This window comes from Mangifera indica, chromosome 14, assembly GCF_011075055.1.
Source record: "Mangifera indica cultivar Alphonso chromosome 14, CATAS_Mindica_2.1, whole genome shotgun sequence".
Taxonomy (NCBI): domain Eukaryota; kingdom Viridiplantae; phylum Streptophyta; class Magnoliopsida; order Sapindales; family Anacardiaceae; genus Mangifera; species Mangifera indica.
Genome location: NC_058150.1, coordinates 13,638,890 through 13,664,743, shown reverse-complemented (window position 1 = coordinate 13,664,743; position 25,854 = coordinate 13,638,890). Strand labels below are relative to the sequence as shown.

General features: G+C 31.6%; 1 protein-coding gene and 1 pseudogene across 1 annotated transcript; one reads left to right on the top strand and one right to left on the bottom strand.

Annotated features, from left to right (window-relative positions):
- The first annotated feature begins 10,447 nt into the window (after positions 1 to 10,447).
- Positions 10,448 to 11,139, top strand: LOC123195682 (chalcone synthase 4-like). Its single transcript, XM_044609497.1, has 2 exons — positions 10,448 to 10,633; positions 10,861 to 11,139. The coding sequence occupies exons 1-2, from the start codon at positions 10,448 to 10,450 to the stop codon at positions 11,137 to 11,139; spliced, it is 465 nt and encodes a 154-aa protein (XP_044465432.1).
- Positions 11,140 to 23,116: 11,977 nt separating this feature from the next.
- On the bottom strand, positions 23,117 to 25,415 carry LOC123196955 (annotated as a pseudogene).
- Between the last annotated feature and the right edge of the window lie 439 nt (positions 25,416 to 25,854).

The window sequence follows — 25,854 nt, the reverse complement described above, 5'->3', positions numbered from 1 at the left end:
TAGAAGCTTGAATGGGTGCATGCTGACTTGTGCACTGTTTAAGTATGGTTTGATTTTACAAAAAAATAAAAAAGTGCATGGCTAGAAGAAAGAGTGACATGACTGGACGAGTTTAAAGCTTTTACAAATGGCATGGTTAAGATGCTTTTGCTACTTTAATGGCATAGATGAGAGCCTTTGCAAATTGGCATGACTAGCATGTTTTTTTCTACTTGTTGAGCACGAATGGACCAATGGTATGACACAATTGGATAACGTTTCTAGAATGTTGTACAGTTAAAGCACAACTGGTGCATGGGGATAGACATGACTTTATATCCTTTGCTACAAGATTACTTTACAAATTTCACCCTTTATCCCTCTAGTAATGTTTAATGCATTCTCAAACATGTTAATATTTTAACTTATGTTTTTACCATCACCAAAATGCTAGGGTTCTAACAGTGTTGATATGTCTCTGTAGTTATATAGATAATGACTTCAAAAAATTTATCATGGATTTGAATAAGGAAGAAAGATTAAACGAAGACAATTACAAAATTTGGAGAATGAGAATGCATTATATCTTGGATGCACATAAGACTTTGAAAGTTGTTAATAAGGTAATAGAAGAGTCGCAACTAGAAGAGGGGCAAAATCTTAACAATGCCTAGTACAAGCATGGACACTTATAACACCTAGAAAAAGAAAGATTCAACTACTAGAGGAATCCTTATCAGCTAAGTGAATGATAACATTGTTTATCAGTATAAGTAATGTAAACTGTAAATGCTATGTGGGTGGCATTGATGGAAAAGTTTGGAGGAACCACTGTTGCCAAACTCAGGTAGTTAACTATCAAGTTTGACATGTACACAAAGGTTCCCAATAAGCCAATGAAGCAACAACTAAGGGACATGTCGAACATGATAACAAAGCTATAGAAGGCTAAACATTGCCTGATTGATGAGCAACAAGTACAAGCAATCATATGATCTCTCCTTAATAGTTAGGAGTACATGAAAGTCAATATAACTTACAATGATAATATTAAGACTTTCGATGACATTGCTCACCATTACCTGATTGATGAGCAACAAGTACAAACAATTATATGATCTTTCCTCATACATATGTTGCTGAGTCCAGTTATAAAAAGTTTTCCAACTACAAGCATAAGTCTAGAAAAAAGAAAAAGATCTTCCAAAAACTTGTGAATAAGAACAAATGGTTCAAGCACAAAAGAGATAAGCGTACTAACATGGCATAATTGTGGAAACAAAGGTCATTTCGCCCATGAATGCATGAAACCGAAGAAGGTATTGTCTTATCCTATCACAAATTGTAAGATTTATGTTTTCAATATTGTTCTATTAACTAAATCTCATCGTATGTAGACTGTAGACTTAAAAACTATAGACCATATAGCTTAGGAGACATATTGGATTTATGTAGATAATAATACAAAATTGAAGTAAAAGGAATGGGCACACGCAAATTAGTTTTATATGGTGGTCAGACTTTATATCTACATGAAATCTTGTATGCTTTAGAAATTTGATGAAATTTGGTCTCTATGCTTGTTTTATTAAAGCTATGATATAATTTACTTTTCTCTTGGAGCTTGATTAAAATTTATTATGTTTTGTTATTATGGATATGGATTTCTGTTAGAAGGTTTTATGATGCCAGACACCTTATTATGTAATTATGATAATTCTATTAATTTTTTATTATTTGTAACTCCTAGTAGTATGGATGTAGATACAAATACATGACATGTTAGATTATGACACATTAGCCAAGATAGAATGAATAGATTGACTCTTGAAGGTTTATTAGGACATATCACGAAAGTAAACCTGCCTATTTATGAGTATTGCTTTAAACATTACATAAAAAATAAAGAGAATCAGTTAAACAGAAGGATCAAAGCCTTGAGAACCAATCAAAGCCATGAATATTTAATTATTGTATTCAAGGAATTATGTAGTGAAAAATGAATAATGAGATAACTAACGATTCTAAAAACTCTGTAACAAAATGGTGTAGTGAAGGGAAGAAATCAAACTTTGTTAGAAATGGTTAGGTTTATGATGACACAAGCAAATCTTCCAACTTCTTTTTAAAGAGATGCATTGTTGACTATGACTTATGTACTTAACCGAGTGCCCATTAAGTCAGTTACTTCCACTACCTCTGAGTTATGGACATGTAGAAAATCTAATTTAAATATATTGCAGCCCTAGAGGTTAGCAACATATATCTATGACTTCTCCAATAAATTTGGAAAATTAATATCGAGAGAAAAAAAAATATATCTTTATAAGATACTTTGAACACTCTAAAAGGTACGTGTTCATTGGAAAGGATTCTGAAGGAAAAGTGACCAAAATTGAATCAACCGATGTGACATTCATAGAAGAAGAATTTCCTAATATGAATAATGTTAATAAAAGTCTTCATCTATATGAGATAAAAGAGGAATAAGACCATCAATTAAGTCACAACAGACAATGCCTTTACCTATTCCAAATAATTAGAGTATTGAGATTGAACTTCAATTTATTTCGGATAGTAAGAGTAAAGATCCTCAATTGCATAGGAGCAGACATCCAAGAATCCCCCAACGATGTTTTGAAATTGAAAACTAAGTTTTCATAATCACTCCTAAAAAAGATGAAGAGCCCAAAAATATCAGAGAAGTTCTATCATCCTTTGATAAAGAAATATGACAAAAAGCATTAGAGGAAGAAATGAAATCCATGAAAACTAACCAAGTCTAGAGTTTGGTTGACATACCACTAGATTAGAAACCCATTGGGAATAAATGGATTATCAAAATAAAACATATGCTGGACAACTCAATGATAGATATAAAACTTGTTTTGTGGCAAAAGGCTATACCCAACAAGAAGGTATAGATTTCTAAGAAATTTTTTTATCTATTGTAAGATTTACTTCAATTTGTGTAATTCTAACTATAGTAGCACATTTAGATTTAGAATTGCATCAAATAAACGTCAAGATAACTTCTCTCAATGGAGAACTTGATGAAGAGATCTATATGGATCAACTTGTAGGTTTCATAGTAAAAGGCCAAAAGTAGAAAATTTGCAAGCTCTAGAGATTAATATATAGCCTGAAATAGTCATCGAGACAATGATACTTAAAATTTTATAAGGCTATATTGTCTTCTGATTTTAATATATTAGAATAAAACCATTATGTCTATATAAAAAAGGTCTAATGACAAGTTTAGCAGATGATGTATGAATAGTTACAAGTGATTTAGAGTATGTGATGACCATTATAATTGGTTATTTATTATATTTGGGTATTAAAATCAAAAGAGACCGTTCTAAGAAATTTTTAACTCTGTCATAAGAGCATTATATCCAAAAGATTCTAGAATTATTTAACATGACAAACTGCAAAACCATAGATAATCTATGTATGCATAGTTTTATCTACAATGAAGGTTGAATTTGTAGCCTATTTAGTGGTTGTGTAAGAAAATATTTGGTTAAAAAGATTTTTTTATGAATTTAGGTGTATAAGATGAGGTCATCAGTCCTATAATTGTTCACTATGACAATGAAGCTGTAATAGCTTTCACAAAAGATCCCAAATTTCATAATAGAATCAAACATATCGATATTAGATATAACTTTATCAAAGACAACATTTCAAAGAAGGAAGTGATTGTATAATATATTTTTACGCATAATATGGTTGTTGATCCTTTAACCAAACTGATTCTAAAAAATGTATATCTTGTAGATGTTAAATATCTTGGATTTTGTAAATTATGATAGATAAATTGTTGAGTATATATTGTACTTGTAACACAACATTGAAAACCATGGAATTAAAGTTTGCTTTTGTTTTCATTTGCATGTCTAAAATCATAGTTTTCCACTATATGCACATTATTTTAGAAACTTAACAAGTTAATAATATCACACAAGTTTGAGATTGGCTCACTCACATGAGCAATCACTTTGATGTTAACAGAGCATGCAAAAATAAGACATATTTCTCGAGAATGATAGTGCTGAGAAAACGCACAATAAAGAGAAGAGTTACTCGAGAAATGGATTATCATTAGACATGTTGCCTTGATGATTAATCAAGATGAGGTCATGAATGGATAATATTAACAATGACCAATTTGGATTCCCCATATCTAAATAACTTATAAATGTCAGAAATGAGTTCTTAATAAATAGCAATAATAGCAAGTTTGGAGAGATGGTTAAGAACTCAGGTTAGTCATTGGGTGTAGTGACTAAATTAAGATCTATATAGTGTTGGTGTAATGACATTTATAGAAAATACATATTATAGCATGTGTTTCATACCATGTGTGCATAAGTAAGTCGATCAATTGAAGTAATGAGAAGATAAATCCTTGCTCTTTCACTGTGTGAAAGTTTATGAGGATTATCTCATTTGGTATCCTTAGACTCTTTATTGTTGTTTAATGTTTATTCTTAGTGTTTGTATCTTAGTTTGGTACCTATAGCCACATATGATTCGTTTTATAGAATATGACTAATAAAACAACTAAGTGTAAATTGAGAATTTTAAGTAGAAGAGGAAGACTTATATATATTACATGTGTCTATTGGTCGGCCGATCTTGTCACTTATTTAAGAGAATGGACTTGATCATGGATACATAGGAAAATAACATAGTGATAATTAAGAGATTAAAGAAAGCTAATATTATCGAGTAAGTTTGAGGCACTACGAGACTAACACTTTATTATTTTATTCAGATTGAAACGATTATGTTATTCCTAACAAATCCATAGTAAATTAGTTCCCAAATACAAGTTACTTATAAGGTCGCACGACACATTTGTTAGTATAAAATCTACTATTGTGAGTGATTTTTGTGTATGAATTCTAATACAGATCACCTATCACGTGTGAGTGGGAGGTATTAAGATTGGTCCACCCATGATGGGTTGACCTGACCCATGCCCATTGTTTATGCGTGTTTAAAACACTACCCATGGTAGTTACAAGAAATTACTTATCTACCTTGGCAGTTACTAGGAGTTGGAGGTAGTTATCTTTTTATGTTAATCCCAAAACTACTATAAAACATAACCCCTCTCATAATATTTTCATACGCAAACCATAGAACTCTGCTTCTTCTCTCTTTCTCTCCACTCTGTTGCTATAGAAGAAAACAAAGAAAAATAGCACACAACATAAGCAAACAAGTGTTGTGGAACAATCATTTGAAGGCACTGATCGTCAAGTGGCATCATCATCAAATTATCAGTCGAGTATGTCCAATTTTGGTCTTGTATTAAAAAAAATGCTAACAATACCATAACACAATTAATTTTTTTTACATAGGCAAATCTCTTCAATGTGAAAAGAGAGTAGAAAAGGCACACAATTAAAATAAAAAAATTACCAGATAAGTAGTGAACACCCCTCAGGGGCGGACTTACATTATATTAAGGTTAGGCACAAGACTATCTCAATTTAAAAAAATCAATTATATATATATATATATGTTATTTGCATTTTATGCTTAATATATAATGCAATGCAATTGGTTATTTCAAATCTTCTAAAATTCTTAATTAACTTTTCACCTTCAAATTTTTAATCGTATTTGCTAAAACCTTATTTCAAAATAAAATGTGTTGAACTCACGTTGTTTTACTGTTTTGTTTTACAAACATCTTTTTTAATTTTTCCTTCATTTTCATTGAATGTAATACATGTTTGTTGATTCTGATAATTTAATTTGTATAAGTTGTTTGCATTTGTGTCTCATAATTGATTATTTTATTATTCACTCAAATTACTGTGTTATATTCAAAATAAAAATTAAGATTTTAGATACATAATTTCATATAAAAAAGATATATGAGATTTTGAAAAAAGTAATATTTGAAATAAGAATTAAAATTCTGGATATATTAAGAGTTTGGATATCATTGAAGGATTTCAAAATATATTAAAGTTAGAAATTATGTTAAAATTTGAAAGATCTTTCGGTTTACCATTCTAACTAGCTTTCATTTTTATATAATTGACATTCAAATATTCAGATCTTTTGGTATAACATTTTAATTTGGATTTAGGTGGATTGTTTTTTATTTATTTCACATTAAAAAGGTGCTTCATGTATTATTGCATTATTTCTTTTTAGTTTCTTATATTGTGTTATTTCCTTTGTTCAAAATTAAGTGATTTTTAAAAAGATTTCACTAGTAAATTGGCAAACAATCACTAAGGTTGGATCTAACTTGATTGGTTTAGTCTTGAAAGCTATCTTATCACAGTTTTGCTTGGCTCAAATTTGTTTTGATCAAAGTTAAATCCAACTCGATTAAAATTATGTCAATAAATTGTCAAAATGATGTTATTTTATCAATAAATTACGAACTTAAGTCATGAACTTGAATCACATATTTGAACCATGAACTCAAGCAAAACTCAAGCTAAATTTTTGTTTATTCGAATCGAACTCGAGCTACCTTTAATTTAAATTCAGCTCAATTTATATTTACCTTTAACAATTACAAAGTGACAAAGGCTCCCCCTCAGTAAAAATCCTAGAGGTTCGCCACCGACACCCATAATCTACGAAAAGTATTTCACATAAATTTAGAGCTCAAACAGAACTCTAACACAAGTGAAATACAAAAATTACTATATTAGTAGAAATGTTGGTAGCCTATTAAACTTATGATTAACTCCCAAATACTGTCGGGAGGATTATTGAAAATTGGCCAAACTTTCTGGGTTTAATATTGTTTCCTTGAACTTTGGAGGATAACAAATCTAGATAGTATCGTTGTTTTGAAGACAATTTTGCTTTATTATTATCAATACATTTATAATTAATCAAATTTGATTATACTATAATTGTTTAACAAAATTAAACTTCATTACACTTTATAGGATTAACCTCTTTTCATCTTGTTTTAGGAAATCTAGAGTAGTAAAATTTGTTATTAAATCTATATGTTACTTTTCGTTTTACAACTAAAGTCCAATTCGTAATATGTTTTGTAATAATAAACATAAGGGAGCGTTTGGTTTGAATAATATTTTATTACCAAAATAGAATGATTACCCTGAAGATAGATTACTTAGAAGATTATTGGGTATAAATGATTACTATGTTTAATAAAATTTGGTAGATATAAATAATTATTATATTTGGTTAAAGGTAATAAAAGATTACTAGTAAATTATTTTACTTAAATACCCTTGAATATAATTATTTTTAAATATTTTTTATATTATTTGTCATGTTAATTAAAAATAAATTTATTTTTGTCTCAAAAAATTAATAAATAATTATATAATTATAATAAAATCAAGATTACCTTGATAATCTTTAAATACCTGAGGTGATGGTGGTAATCAGATTACCACCTATATTACCTGCCACGTCAGCATTGGTAATAGAAGATTACTGTAATATTTTTATTACTGACAAACCAAACAAGAAAATAAAAGGTAGATTATCAAGATAATATTTAAAAACTAGAACCAAACGCCCCCTAAGAGTCACATACCATAACATTCAATGGCAACTACATAAAACCATTTGCAATTTAGATCAGTTTGTATATAAGTTTTTGTTAGGTTGGAGCGTATACAAATTTCTCATATGCAAACTATGGAATATTTTGAACATTCAACAAATGTTTTTATAAATGAATATCAACACTAGTCCGCTAATACCTATGCCCAAATAATATTAAAATTAAAGTATAAGATTCTAATTTAGCTCAAATAACTAGAAATATTAATCAAATATTGCAAACTATAATTTTTCTAAATTTTTTACACCTATAATTTATTGGGAAATAAATAAAAGATTGCACATATAATTTATCTCCAAAAATCCAAAATAAATAAATTGATTTATCAATTAAACAAACAAAATTCAAAACAACAAAATATTACAACTTGCAACAGTAAGAAATCCATTAACATAATTTAATAGATTTGAGATCAAAATCTTGGGAGATAATTAAAGAAACACTTGATTAGTACTCCCTAAAATAGATTGATAATCAAAATCTGTCTTGTTAGTCTTGAGTAAATAGTGAAATATCAACATCACTTTTTACATCACACAATTGTAACTAGTAGAGGCATGTATAGTAATAATTATAATTCCAAAAAATATAAACTTTGAGAGAATCACACTCCAAAAACTATACGTTAAAATTAGATAACTCAAAACCATATAAACTTTGCATAGGAAGCTAACATTTTTTTATATTAAATCTAATTCTCATACCTTATACTTAGGATCGTAATATTGTTGCCGTCTTTTTTACTTATTGGATTATTAATTTAATACTTTTGTATTTTTCAAATACATTTTCCCGTGAATAATTCATGAATATTCCAAATTTTTTTTATGCATGGGAGTAGGCAGCAATTAATAATACCGACACTTCAAGCAATTAAAAGGTTTTATTTATGGTAATATTATTGATAATTTTTATTTACGTTGTTGCTATCATATCAACGCAAGTGATTAAATTATTAAATAAATTTGTTCCTGGTGGGAATAATTAAATCTCCTTTCGCCAAATTAGTATCCAAATATATATTAAATAATAATAATAATGATAATGAATAATAAAATAATAAAAAGTCCAAAGGACTTATTTATATCCAAATATTACTCTTTTCCTAAGTTTTTACGAATTATTTCTCCAAAATCTAAATATTTACATTTATGTTAAAACTTATTGTTAAAGTTAAAAGAAAAAAATATTATTAAACTAAAAAATTAAAAAAACTAAAAACTTATCATATTTTCCCCTCTTAGTTTAAAAATCTAATATTTTTTTCCACCCAAAGTTTGAAAAGTGATCATTTTCCCCTATAGGGTTTGAAATTTTTTTTCAATTTCTTCTTTGATGATTGGAGCTGGCCTTCCCCATCCATCTTCCATCAGCAATCGAAGAAGAAGGGAGGGCGACTGCTTTTATCTTCATATGATGCTCAAAGGGTGACATCATGCAATTCCTCGACCTCAACCATGACACTCAATTCGGCCACGACAACGATAGGATGATGGTCAAATGATGACGAGAGACACTCAAACAACACTAGGGAGACAATTCAAGCAATGAATCTTTGACTCGTGGCCAAAATTTATCACCCTTCGAGCGTTGGACAACTAGAAAAGCGGTTGTCCTTCCTTTTTCTTTAGCCACTGACGAAAGATAGGTGGGGAAGGCTTGCTTTGGCCGTTGAAGATGAAACTGGAAAAAAATTCCAAGCCCTAGGGGTAAATAATCTTTTTCAAACTTTGGATAGGAGAAATTGTTAAAATTTTAAACTAAAAAGGGGTGGGGGCGGGGAATGTAATAAATTTTTAGTTTTTTAAATATTTTTAGTTAAATAATATTTTTATCTTTAATTTTAATAGTGAATTTTAACAGAAGAGTAGACATTTAGGTTTTTGAATCATAATAGGTAAAAACTTAAGAAAAGAATATCTTTGGGTAGGAATTAGTCCTTTGGCCTAATAAAAAATATCACATTACTTTGCACAACTGTATTTATTTATATAAACTGATTTTACATATGTAATATTATTCCTAAAATAATTCCTCCTTTTAAATAATGATGCACTCACTGGAACATAATAAACATGGCTGAAATCACATTTTATTAGTTTATTTGAGGAAAGAATGTGCAATTCAGTGTAAGAAGGCAAAAAGACAACAAGATTTTACTATGATTCGATGATAAATTAAGAGACTATGTTCACAAAAATGTTTTTAGTTGACTACTTATAAAAGCAATAGTGATATAACGTTAGAAGCTATGAATCATTGTAAAATGCTTGAAGTGTCGTCTCTTAGCATTTCCAAAACCTAGAATTTATCTTAGTAGAAGTTAGGTTTACATGTATAATTAAATGAGTAAAATGCGATATCATTATGTGATCATTCTATAATAATAGAAAATAGTTATTTAATATTTAAGAGATTGAAGGAGTCAAGTTAACCAAATCAAACCATCATGTTAACATCATTTTGATGGTAATATTGTTTTGTAAGATTTTGAAATTGGGTGTCCTAGCAATTGTAAGGAATATGCACCATACTGCGATGGAACATGTTGGCTGCAAGACACAAACTTAAGTTTGTTTGTATAGTCATCATACAAATCTACCATTAGTCTAAACAATAAAATTATGTGTACATAGTTTTGAGTGTCAAATGGGTACACAAATAATAAATTGTCATGTGATTAAGTGATTGTGAATTAGGTGTTCAATTAGGTACTTAAAACTAGGTACACATAACATTTCTCTTGGTCTGAATTCGTTTTCTGATAAATTACCAAATAGATCACATGGTTAGAATTCAATTTGTCTATAAATTAAGTCACTCAGTTGTTTAAGTATCATTGCAGATTCTTTTCTTGTCTTCTCCGGTACCAGCAACATGGCTTTGGTAGAAAAAATGGTGGCAGAAAAGCAGAGCAGAAGAGCTCAGGGCTCAGCTTCAATTCTGCGAATCGCCACCGCAAATCCGCCTAATGTTTTCTACCAAACTGATTATCCTGACTTCTGCCTGGAATCACTCAAAGTGATCACATGGCACAAGTCAAAGATAAGTTCAAACGCATTTGTAAGTTCAAACGTAATCAGTTTGTAGAAACGTTATGAAGTTGTCACATCAGTTTTAGAGGTGGACGCAATCCAAACGGGCTCATCTTCATATTGTTGTTCAGCTTAAATGAGCCAAATTCATGCAAAAGTTTTAACTTATCGATCTTAAACTGAGCTCGTGATCAATGCCTTGTTAATGTCATTGCGCTGGAGCTTGTCTCACCAACAATTATTCTTCTTTTCAAGCTCAAACGTTACTTGTTGTTGCATGTTGCACGCAACACTCTCCATCTGGCCAAGGACATTGTAGAGAACAATGCAGGCACTCGTGTTCTTATTGTAAGCTCTGAACTCATGCTCGTCTGCTTTAACGCACCTTCAGACACCTACTTCGATGTTTTTGTCGGCTCTGCAATCTTCAAAGACGGTGTTGTCGGCGTGATCGTCGGCATTGATCTTAACACAACCACCAAGCGTCCACTCTTCCAACTCTTCTCAGCCTCTCAAGACCTCATCCTGGACTGAGAAGACGGCGTCGTAGGTTCGCAAGAGGGGTTTGCAATACTTCTTATCCAAAACGGTTACTGAAAGAATCGCCAACAACATTCTTCAATGTTGCAAAGAAACATGTTGTAAACTCGTTGTCATTGACATGAACTCGCTGTTTTACGTGGTTCATCCTGACGTCCCGTCGATTCTGCGGGTGATGGAGCAGAAACTGGGGTTGGAGGAGAAATTGGGAGCGAGTTAGGGTATGCTGAGGGAATATGGTAATATGCGGAGCTGTAGTGTGTTGTTTATAGTTGATGAGATGAGGGAGTGGTCTATGGAGGAAGGCAAAAGCACCACCGGCTCTTGTTTGTGTAAGTTTTAATTCTAGATTTAATCTAACCATGCATAGACTATAGAATACCAAATTACATAATTAATTTGAATATAAAATCAAAATTAGGGATATAGAAAAACTTGTTTGAGTTATACCTTTAAAACCAAAGATCTTTAGAAATCACTTAAAACTTAAAAACATGTTATGACAAATCTTCTGCTCCAAGAACTTCATTATAACAGTTTTGAATGTACAAGCATATTAAAAAATTTAGTTTCAGAGTAGGGACCTACCTAATTTATAAGAGATTACTTAGACCACCCCATTAAAGGTCTATTTACTAAAGACGCACACTAAACCGTCCACCTAGACCAATGAATCACTCAAACTCATTTGTAAACTGACATTAAATTATTCAATTACTTGGTTTTATAAAATCAAAACAAAATTAATGTTAATTTATATTAGAAATTTCTAATATTTTCCCAACTAGACAACATTAATTATTTTTATTTTATTTAAAAAAAATTTTGACTATCGGGTAATCGACATTTTTAACTTTAAGTAACCATTATTTTATAAAACAAAATAATCTAAAGATAAATTACACTGTAATAATCAATTCAGTTGATATGATCACCAATAATGAACCAAAACATTACTTATATACTCTATCGACATAAAATTATTCTTATTTATAAATATTAATAATCAAATTAATATGGATCAGATCTAGGAGTGTAGCAGAATAATACCTAACAAGGCGATTATAAGCAGTGTTATGTCTCTGTTAGTCATTTTTATGATTTCTCTCTAACTTTTATGTTTCAAAAGAAATAAGAGAAATTCTTTTGCTTCAAATGAAGCCTATATGTTTTATTCTTACTCGAGACTTATGAAACATATACATAAAATTGTCATACTTAAGAGAAACCTTATTTTAAGACACATGTTGTACCTTAACTGTATGTATGTGCATATATCTATATATAAATAAATATATCATCAGGTATCCATATAATAAATTTTGCAAAACTCATAATTATAATGAAACATCCAATTTAATATAATGTCATAAAATCAAGCAGAAAATGAATAGAAATTACTTTAAGACTCCCACTAATCTAAAGCATTAAAAGATTTTAACACACCTATATTCATTACATGACCTTTAAAAACAATAGGTCTGAGTCTTTTGGTTTAGGGATTAACTGACATAGCATCAGTACTAATGTGTTTTACCATAATGTCTTATTTTTTTATGAGGTCCTTGATTGTAAGATGTTTTATCTTTATATGTTATGAATTGCTACTGACTTATTGTTCTTGCAAAAGAACACAGTTGCATAATTATCATAGTAGATCACAAGTGGTCTAGAAATAGAGTCAACCACTCAAAGCTCAAAGATGTAATTCTTCAACCATATAGAATGGGTAGATGCCCCATAGCAAGCAATAAATTCTGCATACATAGTTGAAGATGTTACTAATGTTTATTTAACGTTTTCCCAAGATATAACCCCACTTGCAAGCATAAAGATGTACCCTAAAGGATATTTGAAGTCATCAAGACATCCACTAAAGTCTGAATATGAATTTCCCACTACCTCAAGGTTTTCTGTTCTTTTGTACACAAGCATGAAATATTTAGTGCTCTTTAAATATCTCATGATTTTCTTTGCTATTACCCAATAATCAAAACTTGGATTAGCAAAATATTGACCAAGAACGTTCACAACAAAAGTTATGTTAGGTTTCATGCACACTTAGGCATATATCAAGTTCCCAATCATACTAGTATATGGTTTATCTTTTATAAATGCCTTTTCAACATCAATTTAAGGGCACTGCATGTTACTAAACCTATCTCCTTTTATGATAGGTACATCCCCAACTCTACAATCTTGCATTTGGAATCTCTGAAGAACACGCTTAATAGATGCCTCTTGAGATAGGCCAAACAAGCCATAAGTTTTATCTTGGTGGATTTCAATGCCAAGAACAAATGAAGCTTCCCTAAGATCTTTCATGTTAAAGGCTCTAGATAGAAATTGTTTAGTCTCGTAAACATAATGTAATCACTACTTATAAGCAAGATATCATCAATATAGAGCACCAAGAAAATAAACTTGCTCCCACTGATCTTCATATACACATAATAATCAAATTTATTCTCAATGAAGCCATACGAGGTCACAACCTCATCAAACTTAAGATATCATTATTGAGAAGCCTGTTTTAAACCATAACTAGACTTTTTTAGTCTATATACCATATGTTGTTTCCTTTTAATCTCAAAACCATCTAGTTGTTTCATATACACTTCCTCATCAAGATCACCATTGAGAAAAGTTATCTTTACATCCATCTGATGAAGCTCTAAAGCAAAATGAACTATCAAGGCCAATATAATTATGAAATAGTCCTTTGAGGATACAAGAAAAAATATCTCATTGAAGTTATTTCCTTTTTCTGAGTGAACCCTTTTGCAATCAATCTTGCTTTGAATCTCCTTATCTTTCCTTTAAAATCCTTTTTAGTCTTAAAGACCCATTTATAGTTAATAGGCTTGACACCTTCAAGTAGCTCCACAAGATCCCAAACCCTATTTTCCTTCATGGATTTCATCTCATTTTCTATAGCTTTCATCCATATATCTGCACTTAGACTTTTAATTGCTTCAGGGATTGAAACTAAATAAGTCATATCTCTAATATCATACTCATTTTTAGCCAAATAAACATAGATATCTAAAATGGTAGCTATTTTTTGTTTCATTGATCTTAGAAGGGGTACTTCAACTATAGGATGTTGTGTTATATTTTCAAGAATTTCAATTTATGGTGCATGGGTTTCTTGAGCTTTAGTTGTTTCTCTTCAGACAGAATCATTTATCCTAGAGGAAGGAGACAGAGGAAAGGTGACAACTTTTTCATGATCCTTAACGAGAGAACTAACAATAATAGGAATCATAGTAGATATTGAAGCATCATGAACATCAAATTCAAGAAACTTAGCAGTTTGAGACTCTATTATTTTTATACCACGTGAAAAATAATGTAACACCCATAAGTATGTCTCGAGGGCAAAATAATCTTTATGCATAACTTTATTTGTTGTGTGAAAGATTAATTATGATTTGAAAGTTAAAGTATGAGTTCCTTGTATAAGGAAGCCATACCTATGTGTCATGCCACATCAACTGGATAAGATGATTTGACATAAAAATTTCAAATTAAGTGACACACGATTGTGTGCCTTGGACACACACCCTTATGTGTTGAACGTGGTTTTAGTTTTTGTATAAGACATGTTACTACATTTTAGGGATTAGTATTCTCAATCCCTAAATACATGAACCACCCCAGAAAGGGATATTATGGTCTAATCACCTAGCCTTTCATTGGGAGTTCTAGGTGATCACTTTTCGGTGACATATGTAACACCCTTCTTTAGCTATATACCCTATTCAAAATTTGTACCCAAAGAGACGTGTTACTTTTAAAATTTACAATAGCAAAAATCTTTAAAAGATAATTAAATAAATGCATGACACCTATTATACATACCCCTAAAAGTGAATTTGTTACTTGATAAATGAAGACAAATTGATACAAATATATTAATTCATTAGTTAAAAGAGCATAAATAAATCTTAATACATAAATAAATGTCAAATCATAAAAATAACTAAAATACCCCTACCTGTCATGTAACATCCCGGGCTGAACCACTGCTTTCATTGTTGTCCCACTACTCCATGAGTTTACCTGCAAAATCACAATAGAACACAGTGAGTGAAACACATTTAGTAAGTAGGTAAGCACATAACGGTTAATCATTTCTTATCTCTCTATTGTCTCATATTTATTAACATTGTGATATCCCAAATGTTTTTCCAATATCCTAGATGCCTACCCAATTATATTCGACACTTTATGCTTATTTTCAATATTAGTGTCATCCCTAAAAGTACATGATATCTCTAATGTCAACTATCCAATATATTCTATTCACAAGTCGGTTAGGCTTAAGCTTGAGGTCACACCCCTTTTTGCTTTCACCACCATACTGCACATAACTTTATGGCTACATAACACTACACATAGCTTGGTAATGCATCACACTACATACAACCTAGTGACAAAACCACACCAAATTAAACTTAGTGGAATGTATATTGCACATAGCTTGGTGGAAAGAATTTAATAATGCATCATTGGTATTTTTGAGTTGAAACTACTCTGGTCAGGGTTCGGGTCATTGTTCATATATTCGAGCACCCCCTAAATGATTTCTATTATTATTAGCCTTCAATAGAGCCTTTTTTTCTGGTTTCTCTTGATTATTCCCTTTCAGGGGTAAAAAAGTCATTTTTATATTATATGTAACATTCCGATATTTAAAAATCCATAATTTTTTCCAAAAGTACATGAAGGCAAGTGTTTAACACATGAGGGTGTTCTCTCTCTTAGCACACGCCCATGTACATGTCACACGTCAAGAGAATTTTCCCTAATTCCATATAGGGTGTGTGTCGTCAAATTCTAAAATAATGAATTCATGTTCCTTGTGTTTTTCTCATCCAAAATATCAATTTCCCAACAATTGTTACTTGATTTTAGTTACCCAAATTTGCTTCTCATTACATGTTTTAGTCATCCAACAACTAATCAATGCAATCCCTAAACATATAACACATGATGGACACAAATTCTTACCCTTATTGCAATAAAAAACACATGCCATAACATGTCTCAAATCGGTCAATTTCCCTTCTAAAATTGCAATCAATATATGCATTATTAAGTCACTATTATTCCAATATCACATAACATCACAATCTCCAAAGCAACCAACTCTTAACATTACAACATTCACTAATCAACTATTTTGTATATAAACTTATTATATGTACATAAATTCACTTATTGTTGTCAATTACCATAACAACACAATCATTAATCAATTCTATATAACAAAACCCTATTACTAGGGAATGTTTGATTAGATTTGCATTCAAACCATTCATAAAAAGTCATAAAACTACAAGGGAAAAATCTTGTTTACTTCTCTTTCTTAGTCTAGCAAAAATCTTGGCATGACAAGGTGAATTCCCGATCTCCCGTGTGTTTCTTTGGCTTCCAAACACTCTCACAACTCTCTGCTTTTGGTGAGTTTTTATGAAACGTGTCTTAGCCAATGCATTTGAACTTTTTTTATTTTTGCTAAAAAACACGATACATTATTGTGTGCTTTAATACATAGGAGCATGTACTCCATTATGCAAAACCAACAGTTTTTGAAATCCTGGTGAAATTGCTTCTTATCTAAAAATTCAAATTTGTTGACTATGTATGGGCGCTTTCCAAACTTAGCCAAATTGCATAAAACACTTGAAAAAAAGACCATTTTGCCCCTTGTTACAACACACATAGGCTTGTGGCAACCCCACACGATTGTGCATCATGTTTTTAATAGGTTTGCATATTTAAACACAATTAATTACACACAAAACCAAAAGACCAAGTTACCCTGAGCATACTTATGGGTGTTATAGCATGAGAAAAGAAGTCTAGAAAGAAGAAGGCCTGTTTGTATTATCTTCTTGCTACAAAATGAGGTAAGTAAGACTAGTTTTCTTATTTTGTTGAGAGGTAATTTTGATACCTTTGTATGATCGCCTAATGATGTCTAACATTGATGATAAGTATGATGATTGTGTGTTATTAGTGATTATTTTTCATATGATAATAGATTATATAGATATATAATGATGAAGTATGTGATGTTTGCATGATGAGGGTTGATGTTATATATGTATTTGCTAGAGTATCATCAACCAGAAGAATCAACATCTATGTATATGAAAAGTAGTCATTATAGCTGGTGTTAGACTACTGTTTGAATGAAGTTGTGCCTTTGTTGAATGATTGGATAGTTGATAATTGTTGAATCCTTGCGGGGTATTATGATTGTAATTGGTTTATCATGTTTATTTGATTGAAAGAATTGTGTTCAAGAAGTTATATGATGTTAGGGAATCTCTTATACATGGTTGGAAGAACTGAAAAATGTTTAGAGACAAACTAGGGATCAAATAAGTTATTCACGAATTGCTTTTTGGATTCGCCATAGAATTGTGTGGTATGGGACATATACCCGTGTATGCAAACTCCAAGATTCAGTTTGAGTTTTTTTGGTGTTCCAATGATTGTTAGATGTCGTTGATCAATTAATAGTCTAGTAAGACATGTGGACATTTTATATATAACATTAGCACGATCATATGTGGGGTGAAATGATCAGAATACCCTTGAGAAGAAGTGCGATTAAGTAGAGAATAGAAAAAGAGAATGAAGTATAGGAAAATTAACACATGCAGAGATGCCATAAGGAGTTAGCGGTGTGCATGAAAATAAAGAGACACACCTCCATGTGTCTATAGACACACACTCATGTTTGTAGAATAAATCATAGAAAAATAGAAATGGAATTAGGCTAAGGATATATGAGTCATCTCGAGTGACAATGCAAATACTCTGGGCATGTAGTAGTACTCTATATGCCAAAGAGTGAATTATAGAATGACACGAGATACATTTTATGTAGAAGTGAGAACGAGCCAAGTTGGGTTAAGGCTCAAAATGCAAACATACTAGACATCATAAGATTGTTATAAGGTACTACTGTAAGTACACATTTGCTACACTCACCCCCCTGCCCTTCTAATAGGACACATCTATAATAGGACACCATACTCATAGTAAGGTATTTGCTTGTAGTAGAGTCTAGTGAGATATAGTTCTAGTGTAGTGAAACAAAGAGATAGTTCCATGGCCACAGTGTGAAATCTCTGTATTCAATCCAGATCGATCGACCTAGTATACAATTATAACTTCCAAATTTAAACGCTTCCAGTAAGTTTAGTATAGTCACATCAAATAAGAATTTGGGGGAATGGTTCCTTAATGATTAAACGGGACATAGTTTGATCTAAGGGCTATGGTATATAACCTAGATCGTCCTTAAAATATAGTATGAGTACAGAGATAGATAGGACCCATCATTATCCATAAGGAGTTCAATGTTGACTCTGGATGACAACAATAGTAAAGATCGAGTTTAAGGGTATTTTGGACGATTATAGTAAACGTTATCGATAGAGTCTCCTACTTACTGAATAATCTTAGCACTCATTCAAAGTCTTCTATTTACTGAGTGTTCTTACTTTCGTGTGTGCAAGTATAGATGAATGCGATGGCTATGGATCAAGCGACAATCTACAGGTATAGAGCAATGAAAGCATTTTTATCTTTTTTAGCTTTGATTTTATTCATATTTCATTTATGTATCAGGCTACACATGTAATGATTTTTAGCTTACATTTCATGATTTGACATCTTTTAAATGCTTCCGCATTAATTTAACAAGGGTATTTCAATAATTTTATAAGTTTTAATAAATGAGGTTTTATCCAACTATTTAATAAATTTATTACTTGTTTTAAATTACATGTGTGCCCAAAATAGGCAATTTAGTGATGTTTTCTCTAAAAGGTAACACTTCTGGAAATACGTGTTACAAATAGTAAAACCTATATCCTTTAGAGTGAGATGGGTATCCTACAAAGTAAAACCTGATGGATCGAGGATTAAGCTTTTTTTTTTAGTAGGATTATGAATCCTAACTAAGCAGGGCAACCCCTAACTCAAAAATGGTTAAGGCTAGGCTTTTTACCAGTCTATAACTCAAAAGGTGTCTTAGGAATAGACTTACTAGGAACTTTATTTAGAATGTATAATGTCGTTTTGATCAACTCATCCTAAAGGTACTCTGGCAAATTTGTTTTACTCATCATGCTCCTTACCATATCCATAAGGGTATGGTTACGCCTTTTAGCCATACCATTTTGTTTTAGACTCTTAGACATAATGTATTAGACAATAATCCCACACTTTTGTAAGTATTTGGCGAATGAGCCCATATATTGACTTGAATCTCTATGTCTTCAATAATACTCACCCCCATGGTTAAATCATACTATCTTAATGACTTTTTTCAATTGTTTTTTTACTTTAATTCTGAAGACCTTAAATTTCCTCGAGATATCATATTTTACTTTAATTAAATAAAGGAAACCATGACGAAAGAAATCATCAATAAAGGTAATAAAATATTGGCAACCACAAATTATAGTAGAGTAAGATCTAATTATATCAATAGGAATTACTTCCAATAAATTTAAACTATGAGTCACCTACTTCCTTTTAGTTTTAGTCAATTTTCCCTTAATGCAATCAACACAAGTTCCTAGATCCTTAAAATTTAATGAGGGGAGGATATTATCTTTTGTCAATCTTTCAATCATTTCCCTAGAGATATGTCCAAGCCTTTTATGCTATAACAAAAATTTTTTTTCATCAATTAAGGATTTTTTCCCATATTATTTTCAACATTCATAGAAACATGAGTATTAACAAGGGCTAAACACATATTATATAATCCATTAACTTTATAATTTAAAGATAATGCAACCAAAGATTTTTCAAACTTTAAACAAAATCCACATGTATCCAAAATTGAAACTAAAATCAAATTCTTTCTAAATGAAGATACATGAAATGTATTATCTAAAACTTACTCAAAACCACTTTTCAACCTAAGGCAAACAACTCCTATATATTCTACTTCAACTTCTATATTGTTTCTAACTCTAAGTGTCCTCTCACCCTTAGTTGATCTTCTTTTGCTTTTAAACCCCTATAAAATAAAAGTAACATGCATAGTTACTCCACTATCAAGCCACCAAGAATTTGGTGATATATCAATAAAATTAGATTCAAACCATAAAAGGCTTAGTGGGTTACCTCTTTTTTTAAGCAAGACTTATACTTCGAGCAGCTCTTCTTCATATGACCTTTTTTCTTACAAAAGAAACACTTTCCAAAATCTTTTTCCTCTACTACATTTGTATTTTTCTAACCTTGACCATGTCTTTTATTCTAATCATTTTTAGGAGCTGTAGGATTAAACTTGTCTTTCTTATATATTTTTTTACCATGATCATCTTTAGTATGAGAGACAAAAAGAATCAAATCACCCTTTTCTTTTTGGATTTTACACTCCTCAGCAACATACTTAGTAATCAGGCTATCTAAGCTCCAAGTTCTTTTTGTGGTGTTATAAGCTATTTTGAGTTAGGAAAAGGTTTAAGGTAAGGTAGCTAGGCCATGATAAACGATGAACTCATCAGGTAATGAGGTTTTATGATTCTTGAGTTTGTCTTGAACGTGAACTAGCTTTACTATGTTATCCCTAACACCCTTAGACTCTATGTATCTCATACTAATCAACTAAAAAACAAGGGATGGGGCTTTAACATCTTTGGATATTTGAAATCGTTTTCTTACAATGGTAAAGAATTCTTTAGCAGTTTCATCAACTGGCAACCCGCTAAGAAGATGTTTAACCACATTTTTTTTTTCATGGCTATCATGCATAAACAATTTGATTTCTCCTACTTAACAAATAGATTCTTCTCTTCAGTGGTATTCATATCAATAATATCTATTGGCTTATCTTGAATAAGTGTCATATCTTAGTCACTTATAGCCATAACAAATTCAATATCTTGCTTCCATTGCTTCCAATCAGGACCTTAACAGTAGCATTGTTATTATTCACAGAAATAGAGAATAAAAGAAAATAATGCAATAAATTACAACCATGAGCAACAATTAATCAAAGTAGCTTTAAAAATAAATAAGAAAACTTGATAAGCTACACCTTATAGGGATTCCTTGGGTATCATCATCAACTTATCTTTGGGCAGAGAAAATAACATACAATAAGAGTCCTAAACACAAGCCTATATATGAACTTTCTGAGGACCTTGAGAACACATGATGCTCAAAAAAATATATAGAATGCATCATCATCAACTTACCTTTGGTATATATATTTTCTAGATCACAATTCATCATCCACTTGATAGGATAACAAACTTTATAAGGACCTTTAGAGTATATGATGTTCAAAAAATATCACCTTTGTGTAGAGATATTTTCTATAACATAGTTCATTCTCCACTTGATAGGAAAACATATGTCAGAAAGACCCAACTACCTTTAGGTGTATTGAACATTTCACAACCGGTTGATTTCTATAGTTAGCCTTATGCTTCCTTAGATTAAATACACAACACCTTTGGGTAGGAAATTATATGCATTAAAATTACCGAAAGTACCATTCTTGAAGGAAACTTTTCGTAAGCCTCAAAATGGGTCACTTTGGTGATCGACATTCTAAAAACTTACAAATTGTTCCATTTATATGAAATTATGTTGCTCCAATTTAAGATTTCATGAGATCCAATACCTTAGATTCTCTAATAATCTTTTCCTTAATTTGTTGCATCTTATCTTATGAACAATAATTTTGATAATTTTAATAAATTTTAGACTTTAATAGTAAAAATTTACTAATTTTAAGCCCTAAAGAGTTATCACACGCCACAATAGGAACTAAATCTATTATATGCACCTCTATGATTTAGGAATAAGCAATCATGCACTGCCATGTGTCGTCATGCACTAGGATAGGCTCTCAAGTGCCTACACACGTTGCACACTTTCTTTCATGTGTGAACTTCCCATGCTCAATTGGATCTTAGTTTAGATAGGGGTTGGTAGACCCATCTATAATATAGATTGAACGACTCAGTTTAACCAAATTTGATCTTTGGGTTTTCCAACCCTGTGGGTTAGGTAATTGAGTTGGGAAAACCCGACTTCGACCCATGACAAAAGAAACCTTACTTGTAGATTTCTTCATCGTTGTCACTTGATTCTGCCATGACCAGCCATCGGTTTGATCCCCAACAACATTAGGTTGATCCCTTGTCACTTTTTCAACATCTTAGTGGATTTCGACGATGGGATTTTGCAATGATTACACAACAACAACCAAAAGCAAAAATCTTGAAACCTGACGGCTTCAAGAGCATCTTTGGTCATCGACATCACTCCAATCATGAGGAAATGTTGTCGTGGTTGTCATGGCTCACATCAGTAGTGAATTCAGTAGTGTCATCACCAATGTGTGCAATTATGAATTCTAGGGTTTATTGTATTATTAAAAATTTTTTGCCTTTAATCAAAACTAAATGCTAAAACTGAATCCTAATTTTTCGATAAACGAGGAACTCCACTTGAGTCGAATCACCATTTTTAGGACCTGAGGTTTATCCTACTCAATGTGGTTGTTTTATCCTGAAAATGGTGATTCGGCTCAGGTAGGGTTCTTCATTTATCAAAAAAAAAAAAATAGGATTCAATTTTAGTGTTTAGTTTTGATTAAAGGCAAAAAAAAAAAAAAATTCCTTTAACTTTCACTAAGGACTTTAACAAAATTTTTTTATTAAATAATAGTTTTATCTTTAACTTTCACTAAAAATTTTAACAAAATTTAATGTATGAGTGGATGTTTGAGTTTTTAAAATTAAAGGGTAAACTGTAAGTTTCAAAATACCTTTAGCAGCAACAGGTCTTTTGGCCTAATATTTACATATTTTATAGTCTGACCAAAATAATAATTGACGGTGACGGTGAACCTAACAATTTTTCTTAAATTTGGCAGAATTTAATTTTACTTTTTTTTTCTTGATTCATTTCATAACATAATAACATAATAGTTATTAATTAATTTATTTAATAATTTAACTAAACAACATGATCATCCATTTATTCTCAATTAACTAGACAACGCAAACGTCCCATCATGCATGAAGAAGATGATCATTCTAGGTCAAAGCTTTTCAGCACAATCGTCTCCACCGTCAGCCCCGGCCCGAACGCCAACAGGACGCCGCACTTCAGCCCTTCGCCGGTGGTGCTTTTGCCTTCTTCCACAGACCGCTTCCTCATCTCATCAAGTATAAACAACGGGCTACCGCTCCCCATATTACCATATTCCCTCAGCACACCCCAACTCGCTCCCAATTTATCTTCCTTCAGCCCCAGTTTCTGCTCCACCGCCTGCAGAATCGATGGGCCGCCAGGATGAACCACATAGAACAGCGAGTTCCTGTCATTGGCGCTGAGTTTACAAAATGTTTCTTCGCAACATTGAAGAATGTTGTTGGCGATTTTTTCAGTAACCGTTTTGGATAAGAAGTATTGCAAACCCCTCTCACGAATGTGTCCTACGATGCCGTTCTCTGAGTCCGGGATGAGGTTTTGAGAGGCTGAGAGGAGTTGAAAGAGTGGGCGCTCGGTGGTTGTGTTAGGATCAGCGCCGACGATCACGGCGGCTGCGCCGTCTCCGAAGATTGCGGAGCCGACCAAAACGTCCAAGTAGGTGTCTGAAGGTGCGTGAAAGCAGCCAAGCGTTATTTCGGAGCATACAATAAGAACACGAGCGCCTGCATTGTTCTCTGCGATGTCCTTGGCGAGGCGGAGAGTGGTGCCTGCAACAAGCAACAACAAGCAACGTTTGCGCTTGATATTTTAAAAAAAAAAGCTAAATGACTATTTCCCACCCAAACATTTATGAGTTATTGTTTTTTCTAATAATCCTCGCAATCAAACGTTAGTTTCAACAATTAAAAGATATATTATCATTCTATACATTCTAATTGAAAAGTGGTTGATTTATCGACGCAAGGCTAGTTCGCGACTTCACAAAGGTGGTCATGACATAAAACTAGTTCATGATGAGACTGATTGGTGGTAACCGCAGGAGATGAATAAAATTGTTTGATTTTATAGTGGTTAATGAGACAAATGGCTTTCTTTTTGTTTCACCAACTTTATAAAGAAGAAAAAAGATTTTATTAACAAATTTAACAGAAGAATGAAAATTAGTAAATTTTGTTAACAAATTTAATAGAAGAATGAAAATTAACTTTTAAAATATAAAGAATCAAAAAATCATTTCATCAAAATCTGGGTGGAAAGTAGTAACATTTAAAATATCATTTTTAAGCTATAGCATAATTGGTTATAACTTAAAAAATAGTAATATTTTTTTTTTAAAATCAATATTTTTAAGATTTATTGGAAAATTTAAATGAAAATCAATAATAAAGTTAATATATATTAATTTTCGTATATTAGTAGTCGAGGGTGTCAGCTTACCTCGCTTTGATTTTCCTTAAAATTTTATGTTAACCACAATAGGTTTTATTATCCTATTTAAATTTTACTTTTATTAATCAGTGGTCCTCTATGTTTTACTTCCGAGTCCATCATCGTTCATATATATTTGAAAGTTAAGAAAGAATAATAATAGACCTGCAGCAAAGCAACCGCCTTGATAGATCATGAGCCTTTGAACGGAGGGTGGGAGGCCGAGGAGCTTGGTTAGTTGGTGGTCGGCGCCGGGTAACTCTCCGGCAGAAGAAGTTGTACAGAAGATGAGATGAGTAATATTTGACAAAGGTTGGTTCCATTCTTTGATGGCTTTCAATGCAGCTTCTTTGCCAAGCTTTGGAATTTCAATCTTCAGGATTTCTTGACGAGCATCAAGAGAAGGAGAGTTGAAACAAGTTATGTTTGGGATTTGGTTGATGATTTCTTCACTCAAATACATGTGTCGTTTCCTTATCATTGATTTCTCACCTGTAAATACAAAAAAATTAGGGTTTTAATTTTTTACGAGAAATCCCACTTGATCAAGTCTAACCACCCTTTTAAGTCAGAGTCCGACCATAATATAGTAAATCATGTATAAAACAGTTAGTTGAAATATTAAATTTCAAACATGAAGTCGTCACTTACAAATTCGTTTGAACTTATCTTTGAGATGAGTCATATGATCGCTTCGAGTGATTCGAAAGTAGAAATCAGGATAATCAGTTTGATAGAAAATATTGGCGGATTTGCAGTGCCGATTGCCAGAATTGAAGCTAGGCCCTGAGCTCTTCTTCTCATATTTTCTACTGAAGCCATCTTGCTGAAACTGGAGAATGGCAGAAAAGAAAATGCAATGATACTTATAGAAATGATGGGTGACTTATTTATAGACTGATTGAATTCTAACAAGTGATGTATAATCCTCGGGCCACTTGGGACAGCAATATTTAATGCGGGCGGCGATTTTTAATGCCCTTGGACCATTAGTCAATTTTGTTGGTCCCTCTCATTCTTTGCAATTGGGATATTGAAATCACTTGATTATTTGATATAATAAACGCGCTCTTCACTTGTACTTACTCTCGCCGCTTTCTTCTACTTTATCTTTCGCCGGTCTCTTCAAGTTTTTGGCTAATTATATTTTAACAGGATGATACCTTAACACTAGACTTGGCCATGGGCCGGTTTGACCTATGAATCGAACCGAAATCAATTCAGATAAAATCAAAACCGAAAGAATTGCAACTGAAACCGAAACTAGATTTTAACGGTTCGGTT